The sequence below is a fragment of the Erythrolamprus reginae genome, chromosome 3, assembly GCF_031021105.1.
Source record: "Erythrolamprus reginae isolate rEryReg1 chromosome 3, rEryReg1.hap1, whole genome shotgun sequence".
Classification (NCBI taxonomy): Eukaryota; Metazoa; Chordata; class Lepidosauria; order Squamata; family Dipsadidae; genus Erythrolamprus; species Erythrolamprus reginae.
The window spans coordinates 235,508,798-235,530,479 of NC_091952.1; the positions used below are offsets into that span (position 1 = coordinate 235,508,798).

At 38.4% G+C, this 21,682-nt stretch overlaps 1 protein-coding gene across 1 annotated transcript in view; it reads right to left on the reverse strand.

The window, feature by feature from the left end:
• CSMD3 (CUB and Sushi multiple domains 3) overlaps nucleotides 1–21,682 on the reverse strand; it is a 615,639-nt gene that overhangs the window by 230,365 nt on the left and 363,592 nt on the right. Inside the window, 1 exon segment of the mRNA XM_070748648.1 lies at nucleotides 6,054–6,245. Within this exon segment, the coding sequence (XP_070604749.1) occupies nucleotides 6,054–6,245 (192 nt within the window).

Here is a 21,682-nt window from a genome sequence, read left to right on the forward strand (position 1 = left end):
GAGCATATGCACCAAGACAAATTCCTTGTCTGTCCAATCACACTTGGCCAATAAAATTCTATTCTATTCTATTCTATTCATCTTGGAGGAACTCTTGTGGACTATGAATGTTAGCATGCTTGTGTAGAGGGCACGGAAGTGGCTGTACTTCCTGAGAATGCTCAGGAAGATAAATCTGTCTCAGCATCCACTTCTGTCCTACTATCACAGCACCTTTGAGAGTGTCCTGACATACAGCATTCTTACATCGTATTGTTCTGTGCATGGCCCTCGGAGCGACCCCACCGACTCAAAAATCCTTTAATTTATGAATAAGTCAAACTCTTTATTGATATAAGCACACATAACAAGAATCAGATTTTAAATTGTAAGGGAAAAGGAGTTACTGTATCTTTTTCTTTGGAGCTAAACATAAACAATGTCCAGAGAAGGCACCAAAGACGGCCTAATGAGCATTCCTTAGATAAGAAGTCCATTCATCATTTTAGCATATGAATTTGCTCACTGAAGTCCTGGCCAACAAGAATCCAGCAGAGAATGTATTTTTGAAGCCGAAATGTTTTTCAAGCCTTGTTCGATCACCCACCCCAGTCTCACATTTCTCCAATTGAACGACGTTGAAATGCCGCACCCAATTTCCCAAGATCCTTTGCCTTTATACTGCCTGGAAGTGACATTACACCCCAAAGAGGCTAAGTCTGTACACTAATATTTTTTACTATGCAACTCCTCTTGCCTTCTGAGCAATCTCCTATAGCGAGGGTCTATCCACTGACTTTCCACTCTAATGTCCAAAGACGGGCTACAAGCATGGTGGAAGGTCTTAAGCATAAAACGTATCAGGAAAGACTTAATGAACTCAATCTGTATAGTCTGGAGGACAGAAGGAAAAGGGGGGACATGATCGAAACATTTAAATATGTTAAAGGGTTAAATAAGGTTCAGAAGTGTTTTTAATAGGAAAGTGAACACAAGAACAAAGGGACACAATCTGAAGTTAGTTGGGGGAAAGATCAAAAGCAACATGAGAAAATATTATTTTACTGAAAGAGTAGTAGATGCTTGGAACAAACTTCCAGCAGACGTGGTTGGTAAATCCACAGTAACTGAATTTAAACATGCCTGGGATAAACATATATCCATTGTAAGATAAAATACAGGAAATAGTATAAGGGCAGACTAGATGGACCATGAGGTCTTTTTCTGCCGTCAGTCTTCTATGTTTCTATGTTTCCTCATCCTCCAACTGGGACACTCCTCCATTGTCATATCAGGCCCCTCTAGTGATTCCTCAAGTTCACTCAGGTCACTTTCTCCCTCACTCTCGCTCTCTGAATCAGATGGCAACCCCCCTGGCCCGGTATCCAGAGGGGCCTGACTCATCCTACTCAGAATCTGACATGACCTGAGGTGGACAAGGAACACTCACAACAGTATGGGAGCAATTGTGTAGTGGACAAAAAAGCTCTACAGAAAATCATTAAAATTGCCCAGAATATCTTCGGGCTCCAGCTACCAGCACTGGATGACATATATGCTTGATGCTGTTTGAGGAAGTTGCACAACATTCTCAGAGACTCTACCCATCCTGCTTACAATCCTTTTGGACTGTTGCCTTCTGGCAGAAGGTACAGAACAATTAAAACTCAGTCCATATATTTTCTGAATCATTTTTATCCTAGTGCTATAATTGCATTTAATAATGAAATAAAGGGCCAATATCATTTCTTGGTCTGTTGTGGTAGACGGGGGTGTCCTTGGGGATTGCTATGTGTTCTGGATTTGGTCTTTGGGTGTTACGTGAATTTCGTTGTATGGGTATACATTGCACGTATATACGTACAATGACAATAAAGTTGTTAATAATAATGATGATGATGATGATGATGCTAATGTATATATCTGAGTTATTGTATTTTTCCCATAATTGCAGAAAATAAGCCTGTTTAAAATTTTGCAACATCTCCAGCTAATTAATTCTAAGAAAACAAATATTAAAATTTCTAAAAATAAGTGTTTTAATATTTTGTTTATGTTATTAGCTAATACTTTTTCTGTGAATTTTTATTAACACTAACAAATTTAATATAAAAGCTATATATAAAATAGAATTTGAAAAAATAGAATACAAAAGTATTTCAACAATAATGAACACCCAATTTAGATGACAGGTGATAGAAGATAGATAGACAGACAGACAGAGATAGATGATTTATCAACAGATACATGATAGACAGACAGACTTTGCTATAAGGATCACACAATTCTCAGCATTTTCCTTATTAGAAAATAGGCATCTGTTTCAGATGCTCTCCAGCTACAGCTACTTCCTGAGCTGTTTAAGGGAGTGGGGGACATCATCAGAATGCCAATTATGCAACAGTCATCCTCTAACTTTTGAAACTTCTTAATCATAATGCAAATAAAAGCTACAATGACACTATAAAATTGTTTAATTAATTTGCTGGGAAGCAGTAGGGAAGAAGTCTGCCAAAGCAGACTAAACGCAAAATAAAACCAGGGAGATGGGAAAGCAGAATGCTATGTTCATTTATCTTTTGGGAAAAAATGTATTTGAACTTTTCATTGTAAGAGGTATAATGCATTAAAGTAATATAACAGGGCCAGAACATTTTCATTATGCCCACTACTCATCACAGATGACTCTTTATCGCACAGAACCCAAACAATCTACTATTTAGGAGGTAAAGAAGGAAAAACAATGATGAACAAATCCAATGTAGGCAAATGTAATAATTGAATTTGTGGGACTCTTACAAATGAAGTTAACTACCGTATTTTCCGGCGTATAAGACGACTGGGCGTATAAGACGACCCCCTAACTTTTCCAGTTGAAATATAGAATTTGAGATATACTCGCCGTATAAGACTACCCCTCTTCTGTACATCATAGACCTGACTGAGTCTAGGTCTATGATGTACTTGCATTGAGAAAAAAATCATTTCTGAACATGATAACACAATATTTTAATTACTAATGATGAAGATCTTATTGTTAAAATTATGAATGAATTATTTAGAGAGAGAGAGCCAAGTGGGAGCACTCTTCTGTCTATCTCTCCATATGTCTCTGTCTATCTGTCTTGTCTGCCTCTCATATTTCTCCTCACCACAATTAAGTTTATTATTATAACTCATCATAATTTGTCAACACAAAAAGGTGAACCTGGCTATTTTTCTTTCTCCTACCATCTATTCTGCAGGTATCTTTCAGTCTAACATGCAGCATGCTGACACCTATGTGAGAATCTATTATGGAATGAGAATCTGTATGCGATATCATGATATGGCAATCCAAACAGCCCATCCATTTTTTCCTCTTTCCACACTTTCTGTCTTTATCCTCTTGCAATGTCACTTAAACAGATTTTAACTTGTCGGGTTTAATTAGTGACCCTGCCAATTTTCAGTACTGTGCAGTGTGCTATGATACAGAGCAGGGTGAATAATATGACCTCAGCTTTTAAAGTTATTTTAAAATGTTGCCTAAGAAATATGGAAAGATGATTCTTTTTGGAGGAAAAGTACATTTTCAATGGTTAAACATAAGAACAAATACAAACAGGCAGAAATAAATGCATCCAGTTTAACATTCAATTTTGCAACCACTAATAATGTTGGTCAAGTAGGTACAAAAATACCTGGGGAAATTATCAAAGTCTGGGAAATGGGTCCCTTGTCAGTTAAAAGGAGTGCTGATTTACCACCTGCTAGAGCAGTGATTTTCAACCTTTTTTGAGCCGCGGCACATTTTTTACATTTACAAAATCCTGTGGCACACCACCAACCAAAATTACACAAATCTAATAAATAAATAAATAAATAAATAAATACATACATACATACATACATACATACACACACACATAAATAACCCCCTCATATATACAATCCCATGTAACATCCCCTTATAAATACAGTCAATCATCAATCATCCCTCCTCAAATTTATACCACTGTCTCATTTCTGGGTTCTTCTCCTGTCTTTCCCCCTTTTCTCTCTCATGTTTCTCATTTCTCTCTCTTCCTCCCTTTTTCCCTCATTCCTTCTCCCTCTCACTTCTCCTCTTTTTCCATCCCTGTCTCTCTCCCCCCCTTACGTGTGTGTGTGTGTGTGTGTGTGTGTGTGTGTATACACACTCGAACCATTTCCAAAACCAGTTGAGGGCTGGGGTTTTTTTCTCTTTTATTCTTTTCAAACACAGGTGTGGGCTGGGGTGTGTGTGTTTCTTATTATTTGGGTGCTTTTTACCATATGCTTCAAGAATCACCTCTCTCCCTCTCTCTTGTTCTCTCTCTCTCTCTTGTTCTCTCTTATTTTCTTTCTGAGGCTCCTCCCACAACGGTGGCTACAGTGGCGCTGGCGATCCGGCCGCTAGCTGCTCCGAGTGCTGTGGGAACGCCCACCCCTCTCACAGTCCAGTCCCGGGCTGACAGTAAAGGGGCTGCTTCCCATCCTCCTTCTCAGAAGGTTTCCTTCTGAGCAAGCTGGCAGGAGGATGGGAAGCAGCCCCTTTACTGTCAGCCCGGGACCGGACTGTGAGAGGGGTGGCCGTTCCCACACCGCTCGGAGCGGCTAGCGGCCGCATCGCCAGTGCCGTTGCAGCCACCGCTAATGTAAAGGGGCTGCTTCCCGGCGGCAGGAACTGCGGGGGGTAGCCAGTGTACGCTCCGGCTAACGAGCCCTTGCCGCAGCTATCCGCCGCTTCTTTCTTCTCCGCCTCGCCTCCGCTACTCCCGCCGCCGCCTTTGCTCTCCCCGCCGGGCAAGAGGCAAAGGCGGCGGCGGGAGTAGCGGAGGCAAGGCGGAGAAGAAAGAAGCGGCGGATAGCTGCGGCAAGGGCTCGTTACGCCGGCTACCCCCCGCAGTTCCTGCCGCCGGGAGTGGTTGGCGCTCGCCTGACGCCTTGTTTTTTTATTTCCCCCTTTGGTTTCTCTTCACAGGCGGGAGTTCGGGAGGCAAGGGAGCGCTCGAGGAGACAGCGTCTTGCGGCATCGCCTCCCGTCGGGTTTATGACGAAGGGACGCTCAGCAACTTCTTTTTCCTTTCGGCGCCATAGCCACCCGCAGTCCCCGGAGCCGGCGGGTTGAGGCAAAGGGCTGCGTTTCCCTTCCCTCCCTCCCTCCTGCCCCCGTCCTGAATGGAAGCCCCGCTCGGCCAAGCAGCCCGGGATCTCCGCCGCTTGCAAACCGGGCGGGCGGAGCGGACCCGCGCTCACTTTTGGCTCCGGGGACTGCGGATGGCTATGGCGCAGAAAGGAAAAAGAAGTTGCTGAGCGATGCCGCAAGACGCTGTCTCCTCGAGCGCTCCCTTGCCTCCCGAACTCCCGCCTGTGAAGAGAAACCAAAGGGGGAAATAAAAAAACAAGGCGTCGGGCGAGCGCCAACCGATTCCGGAGCTCCCTCGCCGGCTTTATCAATGCGCTGCTGTTGCTGCTGTCGCTGCCGCCTGAGGCGGCGGCACTCGAATCTGGCGTGGTGGAAAATCTTTGCCTGCCTCCAGATTTTCCACCACGCCAGATTCGAGTGCCGCCGCCTCAGGCGGCAGCAACAGCAGCAACAGCAGCGCTTTTTCCTTTCGGCGCCATAGCCACCCGCAGTCCCCGGAGCCGAAAGTGAGCGCGGGTCCGCTCCCCCCCCCTCAATCCCGCTCCCGGCCTCCTCCCGCCCGCGGCTGTGGAATGGGCGCAGTATCCGGCCTATAAGACGACCCCCCACTTTGGAAAAGATTTTCAGGGGTTAAAAAGTCGTCTTATACGCCGGAAAATACGGTATATTCAGCATAGATTAATTTTTCTTTTAGAAAAGTAGTTACAAGGGCTGCACTCCTTTCTTTACTCTTGTAAAGTGTGGGGTTTTAAAAATACAGAATATTGTCCTAACCGAACCAAGTGGGCTGTCTTTCCATTTATATTTAACACAAAGCTGTCAACTATTGGCTGCTGACTTTGGCCTTTATGACAATGTAATAAGGATTATTACATGTTTCCAGAGTTCAGAAAAGTAGTTGTGTCTTCTTTCGGTTTCTGCATACCTATACAGACTGGTGGGTTGGGCTGCCAGAAGTACCGATTTTCTACCTGAATGCAGGTTATTCGCTCATCTCCTTGCAACTCATAGCCAGGATCACACTGAAATAGCACCATGTCCCCAGGTTCTCTTCCATCTCCATTACGGGTTCCATTCATGGGGACACCTGGATCTCGACACGCCGTGGCCACAGAGCCTAGGAAAGAAAGAGAAGGGAAAAGAATAAATCAACAATAGTTTTGATTCTAATTTTTTGGGAAAAGAGTGCCATATTTTTCAGAGTACAAGATGCACTGGAGTATAACACATACTTAGATTTGGAGGCAGAAAATAAGGAAAAAAATTCTGCCTCTGCCTCTGCCTCCCAGCAAACAGCAAATGGTAAAGATGATATACACTGTTTGCTGTGTATTTCTGTGCATATGTGCCTGACCCATAGAAATAACAAAGAATTGGAGAAATGTACATTACTTTCTTAAAGGTTTTCTTAAATGTAGTCACACTAACTCCTCCCAATTATTTAAGCAGATCTACTCCAAACATGATTAAGTCAAGGTTTAACTCAGCTGCCTTATCTTAATACTAAAACAGGAGATTGTTATATTTCAGACTATACTTGCAAAGATTCTATTAATATTGGCGTGACTTTCTGGAAGTATAGTTATCTCTGCTATTTAAAATAAGATATAATATCCCTGGACCTCTTCAGATCAAGCATTTATTTTAAACAGCTTCTTCATTTTGTTGTCTAGAACAATAATAAATCACTCTTTAAAAAATAAGTCTAATAATTTGAACATTCTACAGACATTTATAGTTATTGACTTACCTCCTTAAATCCATTTCAGCAGAAAATAAAAATTTGCCTCTTTCTCCCAGCAATTTGCCTCCTTGAAACTAGTTTATCTTTCGTTTAGCACATGGCCAGCTGCAGCTTCAAATCAGCTGAGGGTCGGGAAGCTAATAATGAATTGCTTGCCTTAACAGAATCTGTTTTGTTTGCTGCAAGGATGTGTATTGCTGGGAGGCAGAAGCCAAAGGGTAGGAGTGGCTGGGTGGGGCTACATTTGATGTATAACATGCACCCAGGTTTTCACCCTCTTTGGGGAGATAAAAAGGTACATCTTATACTCTGAAAAATATGGTAATTAACACAGCCTAGGAATCCTAAATACTCCCCTTTCCCCCTGAAAGAAATGATCATAGCATTTATGATTCACATCTATTTGAAGAATGTGTAGAGGCTGTGGAAGTACTGGGAGGATTATTAGAAATAAGCAACTAAAATATAGGAACTGTTAGTAGATTATTCAATCAAAAAGGAGTTCAGGATTGCAAAAATCACAACAAGATGAGGTTTATAATATTCAAAGAGATAGCAGTTTAATAAACTTGCTAATAAATGAGAGCTTGCAGTATCCAAACTCTTAAAATTCTGTACTTAATTCCTAACCCTACCTTATTGAAGCCCCTGAGATTCTTGCTTCTTTGAGCATGCTGTCTTTATATTATTTTTCTGTTCATTTTACCTATCTGTTTTAATAACATTGTGTGGAATTACAGTCATTTAAACTATCATCTATAATGATGTCATTTGTACCACGACATAATCTTGTAAAGAAAGCCAAGTCTTGTAAATTACATCATCACCACTTACAGAATTATGTTGATATACAAATGATATATTTTGCTTTACACTGTCCTTTGTGGATATTCATGGTATGTAATAATGTTTTTCCTTATTTGTGGATATAACTTTTGAACAAAGTATGCCACATTTCTGACTAAGACTAAGAGGGTACTACCCATGTCACTCTTTTACACAGATCTGCCATTTAATCACATCTGTTTATTGCACACATTATTAAAAAAATAGAGTAGGAGTAGATAAAATGATACAAATAAAATTAATTATGTTGTGCTCTTGAATCTTCACCAGATATATTATCATTGGGAAGTATAAAATAATTAAATTCATTGGGTTTATTAGCTATCAGTGGAAAAAGAACACTCTTCAATTATTCCAGCATCAACAGGAATACTCAAAACTGATGTGTTACATTTAACTCCAAATAGAAATGTTTAGGTGTAGCATTTTATTAAATATTTTATAATAATACCACCAGAGAAAATTTGAAAAGAAAGCATATAGTAATTTAATCAGCATGTTCAACCTTTTGAATCTGCCAATACTGATATAAAATACCGGTAGGTTTTAGCCTTCAGCCAGTTGTTGGCTTGTTTGTTTGTTTGTTTAACAGAAAATGCCAAAGTGAGCAAACAAACCCCCAAAAATGTCAAACCCTTATTTCACTGTATATGAGATTTCTTAACGCCTCAGAAAAAGTCTTAGCTAAATAACAGTTGTAGCACAAGCCGCCAGCAGGCTATTATCAGAACACACTTACTGTTATTGTAAGGAAATATGTACTAATCCTGAACAGCAAAAATATTTGGTTTGTCCAAATGTTGCTTTTACCTGGGTCACTGAACAATGTATATAACATGAGAATTCAGAAGGTAGGAAAAAAAAGTCACTTTGTATCTTTTACAGAACAAAAATGTGCCTTGAATATTAATAATAAAAAAATCTAAATGTTTCGGGCAAGGGGACTCTCTTCTCTGTTCAATAATTAATCTCAAATAAACATAGGCTATTCCTGACGGAGAGGGGCGGCATACAAATCCAATCCAATCCAATCCAATCCAATCAATCAATAAATAATATAATGTAAACTTTCTCAAAGACCACTGAACATCACTACAATACTCCTAGGAAAGAATTAACTGGTTAATTTAGAAGTGAGTAACTTTCTGAGGTTAATACAGTACTTAAAAATACAATAAATCAATTTACACATATTATTGGGAGCTGGATTGGATAGTAGTTAAAGGCACCAACCTTCAAATTGGGAACCCATGAATTCTAGATGTGTTCGGAGTTTGAGATCAATTGGATGATTCTAGGCCAGTCACTTCCTCTCAGAGCCTAGCAAGGCAAGGGCAAACCCACGGGTGAAATGCTACTGGTTAGGCCCGGAATGGGCGAACCAGTAGGTTATTTTACTGAAAGAGTAGTAGATGCTTAGAACAAACTTCCAGCAGACATGGTTGGTAAATCCACAGGACCTGAATTTAAACATGCCTGGGACAAACATATATCCATCCTATGATAAAATACAGGAAATAGTATAAGGGCAGACTAGATGGACCATGAGGTCTTTTTCTGCCGTCAATCTTCTATGTTTCTAGGTGGCCACCTGTGGTTTGGAAAACTGGTAGCAGCGACATTGCAAGGCTTTGCCCAACCTGGCACCATTTTTTTTCTTTTTTTAAACCCTCTGTGCATGCGCAAAGCCTTCTGTTAATGCACTGAGGGTGACAAAACATGCACAACGATGCTGCACACACACATGTAGAGCATGCACTTCCAAACTGGTAGGAAAGGTAAATAGATTTCACCGCTGGGCAAACCATTTCTGAAAATGCTGCCAAGAAAAATGAATGGATCTATTCTGGCAGTCTACAGGAGTCAAGACTTATTCAAAAGCCAATACCGATATATTGTATACTCCATATCATGTTCGCTAGGAAATTCTGGGAATTGAAGTTCACGTATCCTAAAATCAACATGTTTTGGGTGGGGAGACTCTGTTCTCTGTTCAATAATTGATCTCAAATAAACACAGGCTATTCCTGACTTAATTCCTTACTAATTTATAAGCCATTTAATTCTTGATTCACCATCTGATTAGCTTACAACTAGGAACCAAAATTTAAAACACATAAAATCCAATACAAAACAAAGCAAAACTATCAAAACAAAATAAAAAAGCAAGCAAAAACAATCACCCGGTCTTCATGGTCAATTATTCTAATTAACAACAGATCACTCTCTTCAAGGCTATTTTATTAAGTATAGGATTTAAATATGTATGCTAATTAAATGATTAGGTTGCCAATTAAAGATACATTATTTCTCCTTGTATTTTGTTATTAAGTGATGGCTATATAAAATCCTCAGCAGTCTTACAAGTATTTTGTCTCCATATATTCATTTAAGATCTTTTTCACTAAGTTCAAATATTTTAAGTATATTTAGTTCAGTCTTACTGACACTGTACTGACTTTGGCTCAGATAATTTTTAAACCAGTATGTGTACTATACATACATACTGTATATATACATGTTAATATACTAACTCATTTATTTTTAATGGCTTCCTTTAAAGAATCTACATATATGTTGCTGGTCTGGTTAACCTTGACTGAACTAGAAAGGCTAAACAGGATTGGATCTAGTTGGCATTTTGGACAAAGAAAGAAAGACAAACAAGGACAGAGAAAGAGCAATCAATGGAAAACTACTTCCATATTGTTGCCAAAACCAAAACCAAAAAAAGAACAAAAAGGCTATATGAGAATGACAAGGAACCAGTGATGCCCTACCAAAATTTTTACTACCACACTGTGGGCGTGGCTTATTCATTTTGTTTCAACATCTTTCAGTGCAAATTGAGTGCTCTGGGATAGAGCTCCATTTTCAGTACCCCACTGCATCATCCCCCCGTCCGGGCAGTATCCCACCCATGATAATCTACTATATAAAGTGTATGTACATACACACATGCACAGCTCTTCTAAAATTATACACATTCAACCTCATTTACTACGATAGGAAAAACATACCCAGAGCCCAGAATAGAAAAAGAGAGAAATGAAAAATTTGCTACCGGTACTGTGTACCTGACCAAAATGTTGCTATCAGTACTGCGTACATGACTGGTGGCAGCCCATCACTGCAAGGAACTGAACTCAAGTTTTAGGAGACTGCCTTCTTTATTATCTGTTAGATTTCATGTACATTACTAGATCATTCACCTTCAGTTTGTGTCTTGCATTAAGCATACATACATATTTTTGGACTATAAGATGCACTGGTGTATAAGATGTACCAAGTTTTCGAAGAGGTAAGTAAGAAAAAAAAAAGGCTTTGTCCTTCCTGCACCCCTCTGCACACCCGTTTTGACACAGGGTGGGGCTTTGGATGGCTAAAAGTGGCTGTACTTGGTATACAAGATGCCACTCTCTTTGGGGGTCAGGGTTAGGGGTTAAGGTTAGTCTTATACTCTTAAAATTACAGTACATCCTATTCATTTATCAGGTTCTCTATGTATAACAGAGGTAACGGATCTTTTTTTTAATAAGGCATGCACCAGCTCTTCCATTGACACCTCATTATTGACCACATGCTGTTTGTTTTGATAAGATGGAGAAGATCCTTCTCATTTATTTAGACAGACTCTAGCAGCTAAAACAGACTGGCTTACCCTTTTCGAAAATAACTCATCTCAGCTGCAATTTTTGATCAATTGCTTCACTGCAGAGTTTTCACTAACCATGGACATTTTATTTCAGTTGGATTTAAGTCATCATTACTTACTTCTAGACTTAGTTATAGTTTTACTGCTCTTGTTTTAGTGCAAAACAATGCTTTATTTTATATGCACATATAGGCAGTCCTCGATGCACTATTATAATGGAACCTGATGATTATGCTCATAAGTTGTGATCATTATAAAGTGGATCATCATGTGACTGACCAGTTTCTACTCTCTTTTATTTTTTTCCCAATGGTCATAAAATGGCATAGTGCTGGGGCAGGGTTGCCACTACCAGTTCGCCCAAACTGATCTGAACCGACTGAATATTACCTCTGGTCAGAACACATTGCTTCTGTTCTGAGACTCTGCAGTTTATGAGCTATGTGGATTTAGTTTAAATTGCTGGGAGTCTTTGTGTTCATGTTTTAGTTCCTGTTTGGGCAACTGCTTATCTGTTTCATAGACCAATTGCCCATTGCCTGGAAGTTTAGTCTGAGACTTGTTAGTGGCTGACTTCACTTAGAAATGACCTTCTGAACTCCTGTCCTGGACTGTTGCTGTGAATTCTACTTGGAAACCCTGAAATTCTGACCATTGTACTGGCTGACAAATTTTATTTTATTTTTATTTATTTATTTATTTTGTCCAATACACAATGAGGATTTTAGTGGGTATACACATAATAAAATACATGATGAAGGTTATAGAGGAGATACTCATAGTAAAATATATCTAAGAAATAATAGAAAAGAAGATATAGTAATAGAACATATCAATGAAAGAATAGAAGAAGAGATATAGGAATAGAAGAAAGGTATAGGAGATATAGGAGAGCAATAGGACAGGGGACGGAAGGCACTCTAGTGCACTTGTACTCGCCCCTTACTGACCTCTTAGGAATCTGGATAGGTCAACCGTAGATAATCTAAGGGTAAAGTGTTGGGGGTTTGGGGATGACACTATGGAGTCTGGTAATGAGTTCCACGCTTCGACAACTCGGTTACTGAAGTCATATTTTTTACAGTCAGGTTTGGAGCGGTTAATATTAAGTTTAAATCTGTTGTGTGCTCTTGTGTTGTTGTGGTTGAAGCTGAAGTAGTCGCTGACAGGCAGGACGTTGCAGCATATGATCTTGTGGGCAATACTTAGATCTTGTTTAAGGCATCTTAGTTCTAAACTTTCTAGGCCCAGGATTGAAAGTCTAGTCTCATAGGGTATTCTATTTCGAGTGGAGGAGTGAAGGGCTCTTCTGGTGAAGTATCTTTGGACATTTTCTTTTGAAACTACCTAGGTAAAGCCTTTATTCCTGAGACTATTTTGATTTTGCCGTACATTCATTTTCTGGTTACCTACTTGGTCTCAAACCAATGACTGCTCTAATCTAGCAGCTGTGAGTGAGCTGAAACCTGAAACAGAATTGTTGGGGGGATAGACAAAATAAAGCTCTCTCTACACCAACACCAGTACATGTAGATGAGTGGCGCAGTACAAGAATTTGAAATGTAGTCATATTACTATTTAAGAGTTAGAATTTTGGAACCAAATCATAAGTATCTTTTGGGAGACCTGATGTAACACTAAATGAGTCCTAAGTGAATAGTTAAGGACTACCTGCCTTTAGGTACATATATAAAATAAGACATTATTGCATGTATGTGTATCTGTGTGTATGGCTGCTATATTTCAGTGCCCACTGCACTTCTTTATTTTTTATTTTATTTATTTTATTTTGTCAATTACGTATGAATAGTATACATAGATATAACACTGTTTATATACATGAGATACTAAAAAGAGATAAACATTAGGACAGGGACGGTAGGCACGCTGGTGTACTTATGCACCCCCCTTACTGACCTCTTAGGAATTGGGTGAAGTCAACAGTGGACAGTCTAAGGGTAAAGTTTTGGGGTTTGGTGACGAAACTACAGTCAGGTAGTGAGTTCTAGGCATTAACTACTTGGTTGCTGAAGTTGTATTTTCTATATGACTTGGAGCAGTTTACTTTGAGTTTGTATCTGTCGTGTACTCGTGTATTGTTATGGTTGAATCTGAAGTAGTCATTGACAGGAAGGACGTTGTAGCAGATGTGTCAACCTCGCTATAGTTCTATATCCTTTCTACGCTTCGGTTTTCATGAGAAATGGGAGGGGTGGGTTTTGGTATATTGAGAGGGGAAGAGTGCAGGAGGCCCTGTTAAGTTTTGTTCTTACTACACAGAGTGGGATAGCTTTCGTTTTCCTGCAAAGCAGGTGACCAGGAGGAGTCCGTTAGAAGCTGCATTCCATCAGTGTGACATGGGTTTGGAGATGTGTCCACCTGATGGTCATGGACACTAGAGATTGGCTACTCTCCAAAGAGGGGGGTAAATGGGGGTTTATGATATATGCTTGTATCACACCTTTTTCTCAGTTTCTGCTTTACTTCCATTGCTTTCAGTTCTGACTTTAGATAAATTCACCTTTGAAATTTGAAATATATTTATGTCCGAAATGTGGTGTGGGTTCCAAACAGATGAGCTGTATTCAAGGATTGATCTGGCGAAGGTTTTGTATGCTCTGGTTAGTAGTATGATATTACCGGAGAAAAAGCTACATAAGATTAGGTTAACAACTCTTGAAGTCTTTTTGGCAATGTTGTTGCAGTGGGCTTTGGCATTTAGGTCATTTGATATGAGTATTCCAAGGTCTTTTACAGAGTGAAGGTTTTCTGCAAGGTCTTGCCTATTCAACTTGTATTTGGAGTTCTGATTCTTTTTATTTATTATTTAGATTTGTATGCCGCCCCTCTCCGAAGACTTTTGCCAAGGTGTAGGACAGAGCATTTGTTGGTTGAGATTTGGAGTTGCCAGGTGTTTGACCATTCTAACACAAAGTCAAGATCTTTTTGGAGAGTAGCAGTGTTATTGGTGGTGTTGAAGAGTTTTACATCATTAGCTAAGAAAACACAGTTGCTTGTAATGTGATCGTAAAGGTCATTTATATAGAGTATGAAGAGTGATGGTCCTAATATACTGCCTTGGGGTACACAGCTGTTAACAAGAACAGGATTAGATAGGGTGCTCCATGTTTTGACAACTTGTTATCTGTTTGATAACACAGATATCCAGTCATGTAGGGGTCCAGATATGCCATAGGATTTCAGTTTTATAAGTAGTTTTGAACAATATGTTTTTGCAGTGTAGGACTTGCAGGTTACAGGATGGTTTTTTTTCTGAAACCAAATTGTTTGTTAGAGAGTAGGTTGTTAGTTTCTAGGTGGAAGATAATGGATTGGTTTATGATTGATTCCATGAATTTGCATGTGACACAGCATAGAGTGATTGGTCTGTAGTTTTCTATTAAACTGGGATCTCTTTTTTTGGAGATGGGGATGACTGTGGCTAGTGACCACAGGTTTGGTAGGGAACTGGTCCTAAAGGATTTTTCAAAGAATATGCTTAGTGCTTCAGCTATGGCTGTGGAGAGCTTTTTTTAGGAAGTATGCCCATAGTCCATCAGGCCTGATTGATAGAGAAGGTTTTAGGCCGTGTAGTGCTTTTTCAATGTTGCCTCAAGTGAAGTCTATTTGTGTTAAATCTTTGTATTTGTGGTATGACTAGGAAATTTTGAGCATGAGCTGTTGTTGTTTACAAAGATTGAGCCAAAGAATGTGTTGAAGAGGTTAGCTTTGACTGTTTCATCGTAACCTTTTGTGTTGTTGGGTCATTTTAGTGGTGCAATGGATCTTAAATGCTTGAGTTTGTTATTTACAAAGTTGTAGAACGCATGGTTGGATTTGGTGCATAGGTTTTCCTCATTTGCTGTGATTGTTGAAGCATTCCATCTTTATTTGGTGGCATAGTTTTTGTAGCAGTTTTTGACATTGGCTACATAGGCTGTTTTGTTTTTTCGCCAGAGGGATTTCCCCCCCCCCCTCGAATTGTAGCTTCCTTATTGATATTGTAGTTTGTTTATCTTGGTTATAACGGTTATTAGTGGTACGTGTCGTCTGATAGTTCTTTTGACTTAGAGCAAGAAGATGTTATAGAGGTCATCAGCAGTGTTACAGCCAGAGAATAGAATTAGCCAGTCAAGAGTTGAGAGCTCGGTGTCTAGGAGTTTAGAGTTGGCTTTTTAAAAGTTGTACTTGGGTATCCCATTATTAAGGTGATTCTTGTAATGGTGTAGATTGAGGCTGAAGTCTATCATGCTGTAGATGCTGTTGGAAAGGGGTTCTTTTATCTAACACTGGAAGTTCTTTTACTTTAAATTTTTATAGAAACATAGAAACATAGAAGACTGACGGCAGAAAAAGACCTCATGGTGCATCTAGTCTGCCCTTATACTATTTCCTGTATTTTATCTTACAATGGATATATGTTTATCCCAGGCATGTTTAAATTCAGTTACTGTGGATTTACCAACCACGTCTGCTGGAAGTTTGTTCCAAGCATCTACTACTCTTTCAGTAAAATAATATTCTCCAATGCACTTGCAAGGAGAGTCCAACGTGGGTAATTCTCCAGTCTCATTGGAGGGACTGAGTTTTAATTTAAACATTATGCAGGTACCGCCCCCTAGCCTACCAGTCATAAAGAAACGAAGGAGCAGTAAACTATAACTTTTTTTATTAACAACTGGAAGGCACACGCCAGGACCAAATTCTTAACAATGTCAGACAAAAAGAGAAACCCTTGGTCCACCAATCGGGTGGGTTTTGGACTCTCCTTGCAGTGCATCGAGAAGACCGTTCAGGTAAGTTTCAACGGTTCTTCTCCAATGCACTTGCAAGGAGAGTCCAACGTGGGATATACCCAAGACATAAACAGGGAGGGAACAGGACCAAGGGCGGTCAAGAGGAACACACCCTTTGTAACACCCTCCTCCCAAAGGCTGCTCCCGCGGAAGCAAAGGTATCAATCCGGTAATGCTTGATGAAGGTAGATGGAGCCGCCCACGTGGCTGGTAAATCCACAGTAACTGAATTTAAACATGCCTGGGATAAACATATATCCATTGTAAGTTTGTTCCAAGCATCTACTACTCTTTCAGTAAAATAATATTTTCTCATGTTGCTTTTGATCTTTCCCCCAACTAACTTCAGATTGTGTCCCCTTGTTCTTGTGTTCACTTTCCTATTAAAAACACTTCCCTCCTGAAACTTATTTAACCCTTTAACATATTTAAATGTTTCGATCAAGTCCCCCCTTTTCCTTCTGTCCTCCAGACTATAAAGATTGAGTTCATTATTATTTTATTTTATTTTATTTATTTTAATCTTATAAGGGTTCTTTTATCCTTACACAGAGAATATATTGACGAAAGGTTAGCAGGTAACATAGAAACATAGAAACATAGAAGTCTGATGGCAGAAAAAGACCTCATGGTCTATCTAGTCTGCCCTTATACTATTTTCTGTATTTTATCTTAGGATGGATATATGTTTATCCCAGGCATGTTTAAATTCAGTTACTGTGGATTTATCTACCACATCTGCTGGAAGTTTGTTCCAAGGATCTACTACTCTTTCAGTAAAATAATATTTTCTCATGTTGCTTTTGATCTTTCCCCCAACTAACTTCAGATTGTGTCCCCTTGTTCTTGTGTTCACTTTCCTATTAAAAACACTTCCCTCCTGGACCTTATTTAACCCTTTAATATATTTAAATGTTTCGATCATGTCCCCCCTTTTCCTTCTGTCCTCCAGACTATACAGATTGAGTTCATTAAGTCTTTCCTGATACGTTTTATGCTTAAGACCTTCCACCATTCTTGTAGCCCGTCTTTGGACCCGTTCAATTTTGTCAATATCTTTTTGTAGGTGAGGTCTCCAGAACTGAACACAGTATTCCAAATGTGGTCTCACCAGCATTCTATATAGTGGGATCATAATCTCCCTCTTCCTGCTTGATATACCTCTAGCTATGCAGCCAAGCATCCTACTTGTAGGTACAGTATTAGATATATTCTTACTTTGAAAAATATTCTCTACTGTTTCTTTTGCAGTGTTTTTCAATTGGAAACCTTCTCTTTAGCTTTATTTCTCCCTGTAGGCCTGACCCACCCTTCTGTGTTTGCTGTATTTGGGAATGGGAAAGGACTAATATCCTATAAACACAAATATTTATTTGACCTGCTTTTCCCCCCTTTTTAAATGTCTTTTTTTCTCTCTGATATTTCAACTTTTTCCTTACAAGCTACCTTTAGAAAAGGTTTTCCAAAAAGCATAAGGGAAAATACACAGTGGTCATAACAGGAAATAAAAATAAGGTTTGTGCATTTTCTTAGTTGCCTAGGGGACTCCTTGTTTGAATCATATATTTATTACTACCTCTTTGTTTTAAAATTCCATAATGGATTATATTTAAGACTATTTCTAAAATGAAAATCCCTTTTATGTATGCAGGGGGACTTTCTTTCTTGGACTAATAATGGAAATTGGACCGCAATGTTAGAATATTCATTGCTGAATATCCCTTGGGTGACCAACAGTGTTTAACTAAGGAGCCACAAATCCATACAACTGATTACACATATTTCCTGAGTTTAAATGCCATGCTTTATTCGGTGTTTGGAGCCATGATGGCAGAATATTAGAATGTAGTTTTGTAGGCTAACTCTGCCCAATGCCAGGAGTTCAAGCCTGACCAGCTCAGGATTGACACATTTTTTTAAATTTTTGCAAGGTTGATTAACATGAGGACACATATTGTTGGGGGCAATATGCTGAGACTGTAAATATCTTTGAGATGGCCCTAAAGCACTATGGAGGAATATTTAAGTCTAAGTGGTATTACTATTGATGTTTAATATTTTCTGCAGCACCTTCTTCAAAGATAGGAAATCAGGCAGATACCCAATTGATTCAATAATCTGAGTTATTTTACTCTTTAAGTCTGCTTTTTATATGAAGCTTTTGTTTTTAATTTATTCTAGTAGTATCTATTCTCTGTACTCTTTCATTTTTCTGAGTCACCTTTTATAATCTTTCAAAATGAGACAAAATGTTCTATATATATATATATATACTGCGTATATATCTCTATCTATCTATCTGTCTATCTATCTATCTATCTATCTATCTATCTATCTATCTATCTATCTATCTATCTATCTATCTACCTACCTACCTACCTACCTACCTACCTACCTACCTACCTACCTATCTACTACTTCACCTTTAACAACAACAACACAAGATCATGCAATAGATATAAACTAAATGTAAATCGCTCCAAACTAGGCTGCAGAAAAAACAATTTCAGCAATAGAGTGGTCAACGCCTAGAATTCACTACCGGACTCTGTTGTTTCTTCCCCCAATCCCCAAATCTTCAACCTTACATTATCTACAATAGACCTCTCCACTTTTCTAAGAGGTCTGTAAGGGGCGTGCATAAGTGCACCTTTGTGCCTACCGTTCCTGTCCTAATGTCTTTTTATCTTTTCTATCTCTACTTTATACTTATATTATGTTAAACATACAATACTATATTTGTATGACAAATAAAATAAATAAAATAAATCTATCTACACACACTCATACACACGCACACACATAAACATTTCTTGTTGGAAAATTGAATATAATACAATGACACCTGGTATTTACAAAAATATTTCCTTTCTTCCTTCCTTTTCTGTTTACAACAAAGAACTAAAGATAAAATGTTTTGCATAGTACCACTCAAATTTTCCTGCACTTCCCGGAATTACTCATATAATCCATTATGTACTGTAGAATAATATTTACTTTGTTTGTAGCTACTTCACATTCATGATTCATGATTCATCAATCTGTGATGGATAAATCCCAAGGTCTCCTGTACTTCTACCATCTCGAAAATACAATTACAGATGGTATGTATGTGTGTGTGTTTCCATTTAAATAATTTATATGATGAAATTTTATCCCTTTTCAATTACTGTATTCTAAGAAGTTCTATCTGCCTAATCTCCCAGCACTATCTATATCAACAATGACTCTCAACTTTATGCCATTACAAAATTGCATGAATACATTGCTTTATCCACTGCCAGAGTTATTAAAATGAAATATTAAATGTTTTCCCAAGACTAATTCTCAATAATTTCCCTTGAAAGGTATGAATTCCCATATAATTCAGCACCATTTCCTATTTATAAATTATTGTACATTTTTATACCCTCCACCCCAATTCCCATATGATATTTGTTAGCCAGCATGATTGAAAATCTCAGCAATCTTGTGAGCAACTCCTTCTTATCTCGTTCATTTCATCAATTTTATCAGGATTAATCAGTATTATCCAAAACACTTCTGACTAAACATGGTTAACATTACTCAATATAGAAATAAAATTGGCTATGGAAATGCAAAGCAAAACCCCCACAGTTTAAACTAAGTCAGGTTTTCCATAAGGTATGATTTTTTTAAAAAAAAATCAAGTCACAGCCATAACAGTTTAAAGCACTACCTGTTTTTGTGTCTATTGCTGGTCAAGCATAAAGCTGTAATCTCATGGTTACATTCATCACTTTAACCAGGAATGTCAAAATCAATTTCATTGAGGGTCACATCAGGGTTGTATTTGACCTCAAAGGATCGTGTGTGTGTGTCAGTGTAAGACCTTAAGAATTGTGCAGCCAGTTGTGCAGCTAAATCTGGATGCAAAACTCTTACATTGGTCTTAAGTTGGTCTCTTCCTTCCTTCAATCAATCAATCAATCAATCAATCAATCAATCAATCAATCAATCAGAATAGAGCTGGAAGGGGCCTTGGTCATGATGGGTGTGGCCACGATGGGCATTTGACATAGGCTCAAGATGCATTTATTCCCTTCTGTTCTTTCTTGCCACAGATCTTTACTATAACCATTTTACTATCTCTTCTACCAGATATTACAGGCAAACATTTATTACTTATTTTTCATACTCTACTAAACTTTTTACTTCTAAATTTATACCCCATTGTTTAATGGTAAATTGCTTTTCCAGGTAGTAAAGCTATTCATACTATTATATGAATTCAACTAATTCAACTATTCAACTAATAATAAAAATAAAATAGCATAAATAACATGATAACAGCAAAGGTACATTTAATTGTTTTATTGTTGCTGTGAGCCGCCCCGAGTCTACGGAGAGGGGCGGCATACAAATCTAATAAATAAATAAATAAAATAAATAGAAATGGCTGTCATTTTATAGATTACTGATTATAAATTAAATGTAAAACCTGGCATTAAACTGTACTATTAACATAGTATGTTCCTTGTTTTCTATCTAGATCAGGCACTTACTTGAGGCTACATAATTGTAATCCAGTCTAATTCAGTCCTCCTGCATCACTCTGCCAGCCGAAAATAGGTTATGAGGAGGCCTCGCACAGCCAATTTTCAGCCAGCACAGTACTGCTGGAAGCCGAGGAGACCAAAAATAGGCTGGGCAGGAGGCCATGGAGTCCAAAAACAGGCCACAGGGTGGCCATGTGTGTCCTGTCCACATCCTGTTTTGGTCAGTAAAGGCACCGCAGGCCAGTCCTTTGATATATCCAAGCCAGCCCAGGAGGCTGAAACTTAGATGTACTTTAATTTTCATGTCATATATTGGACAGCATTTTAAAGTTTGATAATTAGAGCAAATGTTTCTCTACATTTGTCAGAAGTTCTTACTGTGATAGCAATCTGATTTTCTTTTATACAGAGATTCTACATTTAGTCATATACCAGTATATCTATTCAACCTGGGTTTTCTGCATATTTTACTTCTTATAAAAGACCTCTAATTATTTTATTGTATTGGCAGCACAACCCTGGAACATACCTGATTGATACAAAGCTGCTGCACAGTTTGGTTCAAAAGTATCCCAATATATTTCTTCATGTCTTTTATGAGATAGGAAAGACAAATTTAGCAATCTTATTCTTCAAAGAAATTTGATTGTCAACAATCAAAGCTACTGAATCATAACAATTTTCAGTCTGGCCACATACTGAGCATTTTGTACTTCCACTGAATCAAATGTTAACTTTAAATAAGTTTAATGAAAGAGAAGGAATTAACAAAAGAGAGTGGATTAATAAGAAAGATAAATGAAATTGCGGCAGAGTAGCCTTGTTCTTTGATATTATGATACTGCATTTGAGTCAGATAAAGAAAACACTTTTTTGAAGTTTCATAAAATACAGGGGGGGGGTTTTCATCAAAAAGAAATCTGAAAATCTGGAATAAATTAGATCATATGAAAGACTAACTAATATATACCAAGTAACTTATCTTGAAAGTGT